Source organism: Meles meles, chromosome 8, assembly GCF_922984935.1.
Source record: "Meles meles chromosome 8, mMelMel3.1 paternal haplotype, whole genome shotgun sequence".
Lineage (NCBI taxonomy): Eukaryota > Metazoa > Chordata > Mammalia > Carnivora > Mustelidae > Meles > Meles meles.
This window is the reverse complement of record NC_060073.1, coordinates 13,064,832-13,070,788: the sequence shown is the minus strand read 5'-3', so window position 1 is coordinate 13,070,788 and position 5,957 is coordinate 13,064,832. Positions and strand designations below refer to the sequence as shown.

The 5,957-nt window shown below is 44.8% G+C and overlaps 1 protein-coding gene across 1 annotated transcript; it reads right to left on the bottom strand.

Moving 5' to 3' along the window:
* Positions 1 to 299: 299 nt before the first annotated feature.
* LOC123948577 (olfactory receptor 1009-like) lies at positions 300 to 1,247 on the bottom strand. The gene has a single exon (XM_046015785.1). It carries the CDS (start codon positions 1,245 to 1,247, stop codon positions 300 to 302), a length of 948 nt encoding a protein of 315 aa, XP_045871741.1.
* Positions 1,248 to 5,957: the final 4,710 nt, after the last annotated feature.

Genomic DNA, 5,957 nt, shown 5'->3' with positions numbered 1-5,957 from the left:
CTGTGTTTGGCCACTCTTGGTTCCTGTCCCAGCTAGGATCTCTAGGCCTCCCTTCTATTTTACGAGCTCCCAGATAGCTTTCTTTTTTTTTTTTTTTTTAAAGATTTTATTTATTTATTTGACAGAGAGAGATCACAAGCAGGCAGATAGGCAGGCAGAGAGAGTGAGAGGAAAGCAGGCTCCCCTCAGAGCAGAGAGCCGGACGCGGGACTCGATCCCAGGACCCTGAGACCATGACCCGAGCCGAAGGCAGCGGCCTAAACCACTGAGCCACCCAGGTGCCCCTCCCAGATAGCTTTCTAACAAATTCCTTTTCTGCTTAAGTTAAGAACCCTAATGTGTACGGCGGCCTTGACATCTTTATTCCTTAGGCTGTAGACCAGGGGGTTCAGCATGGGGATCACAATGGTGTAGAACACGGAGAGGGTCTTGTTATAGGCTGAAGCACTTTCTGGGTTGGGTTGGACATATACAAAGAACACAGACCCATAGAAGAGGGACAGGGCAGTGAGGTGGGAGGCACAAGTGGAGAAAGCTTTGCGCTGGGCCTCCAGGGACCTCATCCTACAGATTGTGGCCAGGATGTAGGCATACGAGACCAAGATGGCAGACACTGTGGGGACAGTAACCAAGGCGGAAAAGAAGAGCAGGATGACATTGGCTACGGTGGTGTCTGAGCAGGCCAGTTGGAGCACTGGGGGGATGTCACAGAAGAAGTGATCAATGATGTTGGGACCACAGTAGGGCAAGATGAAGACATTCCCTGTCTGCAGAGCTGAAATGAACACCCCCACAGCATAGGTGCTCACCACCAGCTGGGTGCACAAGCGCTTGGACATGATGGTGTGGTAGAGGAGAGGGTGGCAGATGGCCACAAATCGGTCATAGGCCATGATGGCCAAGAGCAGGCACTCCCCTGTGCCATGGAGGATCATGAAGGCCATCTGGACCACACAGCCTGCGAACGAGATGGACTGATCCACAGTGAGGAAGCTGGTCAGCAGCCTGGGGGTGAACACGGAGGAATTGCAAATGTCCAGGAAGGAGAGCACGCGCAGGAGGAAGTACATGGGGGTTTGGAGGGCAGAGCTGGTACGGATCAGGTCTATCATGCCCAGGTTGCCCACCAGCGTCACAGCGTAGATCAGCAGGAAGACGCCAAAGAGGAGATGTTTTTGGTCAGCCTGGTCTGTGAGGCCCAGCAGGATGAATCTTGTCACCGTGGTGTGATTCTGCCCTGATGTCATTCCACTGGGGTGTTATACACAGGACAATGGCCAAGGGGCGGAGAAACAGGAATGTTAACATTCTCATCAAACAGATAGGCTTTAACATCTGCTATCACCGAAGAGCCTGTGTATCTCTAAAGGGGAGACTGGACCCCAATCCCCACTTCAATCCCATCATGTCACACTCATGCTGAGGTTCTGAGGGTTCTTTGTCCCCCTCAGAACGATGTCTACATTTCTCAGCTTCCATATGTGTTCCTCCATGCCATCCTGCTCTCAGTTTGCAATTCTGAAAGATTTACTTCTACAAACACACTGCATAATTGCAAATGTCTATGCCTTTTCAAAATCTAAATTTTCTTGTTGGAACGTCCTTTGATCTCTCCAAACCGAGCTTAGATGTCCATCCCCTCCCTCTCTCTCCTGAATTTCACAGGTACTCTTTCAGTTAAATTCATGGCACTATATTTTAACATGAAAAAAAATGCCTCTCCATCTTTCCTGTTGGAATTTCTTACCCCTGGTAGGAGGAATTTGTGTGCTGGTATCTATCACAATGCCAGTGTCAACGAATAAATATAAATTAATGACCAATTAGATAAGAAAATCTTCCTCATTTGTGTCATGGCAACAGCTCATCCTTTCAGTCATCTTTACCCAAACCTTTTAGTCATTTTTGGCCACTTTTTCCCTCACCCTTCAAGGAAGCCCTCAATAAATCCTATTGGCTCTACCTTCAAGATGTATACCAACTTCTCACCCTTTCTTTGCAAGACATCCTCATATCTTGCTTGATAAATTGCAATTGCTCTTACCTGCTATAAACATTGGGGTACAGATGCCCCTTCTTTTCACTACATCTGTATCTTTGGGGTAAATACCCAATACTGCAATTGCTGGGTCATAGGGAAGCTCTATTTTTAATTTCTTAAGGAATCTCCACACTGTTCTCCAAGGTGGCTGCACCAACTTGCATTCCCACCAACAGTGGAAGAGGGTTCCCCTTTCTCCATATCCTCTCCAACACACATTGTTTTCTGTCTTGCTAATTTTGGCCATTCTAACTGGTGTAAGGTGGTATCTCAATGTGGTTTTAATTTGAATCTCCCTGATGGCTAGCGATGATGAACATTTTTTCATGTGTCTGATAGCCATTTGTATGTCTTCATTGGAGAAGTGTCTTTCATATCTTCTGCCCATTTTTTGATATGATTATCTGTTTTGTGTGTGTTGAGTTTGAGGAGTTCTTTATAGATCCTGGATATCAACCTTTTGTCTGCTCTTACCTGGTGTCCTGCTTCCCTATTAGGAGGAGCAGTTAGGGGGAGCCTGTCCCAGTACAGAAGAGAAAGGCAGGATGCTCACAATGACTGCGAGTTTGGCCACTGCTCTGTCACTTCCTTTCTCCTCTCTGTCCTCTTGTCTGCTCTTTTCCCTCTTGCTTATCCTGATTCAGCTATTCATGCCTCCCCGCCTGTCTTGGGACACCAGGAGTGATTCAGGACCTCTGCACTACTGTCCCTACCCCTCACTCCTCTCGCCCCAGGTAGCCACAGGGCTCCTTCCCTCATTTTCTTTAAGTTCAGGCTCCCGTGTCACCTGTGTGTCATGCCCTCTCTAAACATCTTATTTACAATGAAACCCTGTCCTACCCCAGCACTCACTATCCTTTTTCTCTGTTTCTTTTTGGGCCTCACAGGACTTTTTCTCTTCTAATACGCAACATACACATGACTTATTGCTTTTGCCTGTGAGCTCTGTCTTGATGTTAGGATGCTAGAATCGCGAAGCTGGGCATTTTTGTCAATTTTGTTCATTGCTGCATCTTCAGTGACTGGCACACGGGAGGCTCTCAGTAAACACTTGTGGCATGGGGTAAGGGAAGCTGTAAAAAAGACACAGAATCTCTTTGAGACAGATCAGGCTGCAAAGACGATCATTGCTAGCCAGATGGGTGGGTTCAGGATGTGCTTTGCCCAAATCAGGTGGTAAAAATTGGAGAACAATTATGATAAGATGTGGGTAAGAGTGGAATTGGAGGAGGATGCCCCATGAAACCTGGTGTCTCTGAAAGCTGGGGCCTGGGAGACCTGGTTGTCCAGTTGTACTCACACTCCACTCTTCCAGCCCCGGAGTTTTGGCCTAAATCCCTGCCCTTATCTTGAATCTCTGACAACCACACATTTTTAACTCCGGTTGCTGTGGAGGCTTTAAGGGGATTCTTTTCAGATGCGTGTATGCTTTCACTCCTATATTGATAATTTTGGTAAGATCTCTTTTTAAGATGACAAATTTTTGTAACAATTAAATTATTTAATATGAATTGGAATACATATTTGAATATATACATATTGGAGATACCATCTGAGGGTTTGAAACAGTTAAGAGTATCTGCTGAATTTGACTCAAAATAAGGAGGATGATTGGCTAAATTGGATTGGTTGAGTTTATGTTTGATTCGACTCTGCTGAAGTGCAGAAGAATATATATAGGTTTTTATTTAGTAATTTTCTGGAGTTGTTTAAATGCTCATGGGAAGGGCTTGGGAAATCAGGTACATTAAATCTGTGATTGTAGTTTAAAAGGTTGAAGAGCATTTAATTAATCGTGTTTATAAATGGTGTTGAAATGCTTAGGAGAATTTGCTTCTATGGATTTTGTGTCTGCGTGACTTTGAATTGTTTAAGAGAATTTGACTGTAAACAGTGCTTAAATTATTTGGGGAAGTTTAATCTGTTAGATTTTGAGGCTAAGGGAATATTAAGATCAAGTGTGATTGTTTTAAATTCTAACAAACATTACTAGATCTAAAATTCAATTGATTAAATTTGAAAGTTGCGTTTAATGGCCCGAGAAAAACTAAGTTCTGAATTTACAACTTAAAACATTATGATTAATTGATGAATGGCTTTAGATAATCCTTTCCATGCACAGATCTGGACATCAAAAAAAAGTCATTGGTGTAACACAACCCATTGTGGGAGCTCAAACACTGGTGGATTTAAATGCATTGAGGCGAGAATCACAAAGGAGCCACAGGACTGGGCACCTTTATTCTCGGAAGAGTCAGGTTGGGAGCACAGAGGAGTTGGGGTGTGGTCCCAGCTATTCTACACTTTGTGATAAGCCACTGGGCAAGCACTGGAGAAAGCTATGCACTGATCTGCTCAGTGCAGCGAACAACTCTTGTCTGGGCTTTTGGGATTCCCGGGAAGACTGAGTTGGTCAAAACAGATGTGCTTTGGAGACAATGAGAAGCTTATAATGATCCCGAGTGGCTGCTGAGCAAGGAAGGCATGTTACGATGGAGGAAACTTATTTGTTGGACCTCTACTCTGGACTCCTCTCTAGGTCAGGCCCTCCCTTCACTCCAGCCTCCTTTGAGAACTGAGTAACCTTTGCTTGAGGTCCCAGCAGGATGAACTGGTATCTGAACTTGAATGACCATCTGGATAGTGTTTGGTAGAATCCTCTATTCACTGGGGAGGGATCATAGCTGGGGGAAAGAGAATACAGAACACAAGCTGGAGAAATTACTTCACGAGAATCAGGAGATAAAATAGGGTGACCAGAGCAGAGTAGTAAAAACCCAATCATTCAGCCAGTCAAAGTCAGCACAAGGACCTTACAGAAAGGCTTTTGAGGTGAACTCAGATGTGCAGAATGTCTTCCGTCAGCAGAGTACTGAGGTCTGCAGTTCTTGTCCTCAGTGGCGGGTTTCTGGAATCCCACCAGGGAAATTGGGACCCCCAGAGCCTCTAGATCCTGAATACAAACCTTTTGGAGTTTCCATGTGGTGGAACATTGAACATGGGTGACACAAGGCAATGCTACTCCGATGCATGTTCCAAGAACCAACTCTGCTGGGGACACAAGAGGGTTCTTAAAAGTGTTCCTTGAGTGAATCAATTTCATTGAATTTTTGGGTGGATGGAGGTATAGAAAGAACAAGGGGATTATCTTTCAGTTTTAGTTGTTGTTTTTTCGAGTGGCAAATATATTCCAATGGTACAAAATTCAGAAGGGACTACGTTGAAAATAAGTCCTCAACCTGCCTGTTCCCTTCTGATTCCCCAGCCACTCAGCAATCTGCCTCAGAAGCTACCAGTTTCTTGTGTATCTTTCCATGGTTAGTCACTGCTTATATAAGCAGTACATGAACCTATATTTTCTCCTCTCTTTTAAAAGATGCAAATGATAGCAAACTATACACATTGTTCTGTACCTTGTTTCTGTTTTTTATTTAACAACTTATTTTGGGGCTCTTTCCAGGACAGTAATTAAGGGCTGCCCATCTCCCCCCCCCCCCCCCCCAAAGCCTGCATAGTGTTGCCTTCTGTAACATTTTAGCGGTTTCCCGCTGAGGGATATTGAAATTCTTGCCACTTTTTTACAATGAGCAAAAAACCAGCACCTATCTTCAAGCCATTTAGGGTGAAGGCAATTTGCAATCGAGAGCCTGAGACCCTTAATAAAAGATATTTGCATGCACCTCTGACAAGGCTTTCATGCTGGACTTTTCACTGTTTTTGGGGAGTGGAGGAGGGAGAAGAAACCTGCCATGTTCGCAGAGGGGCTCTGCTTAGCTGTCTCTTGCTTCTTTCTCTTTTTCCTCCCAGCTGGATGGGACAGAGGCTTACAAGCTACGCTTACTGATCTTTAGCACCTGGTCATCAGAGTGAGACTTACGCACTGGCAGCTTGGATATCACTAGCAGCTTGGATATCA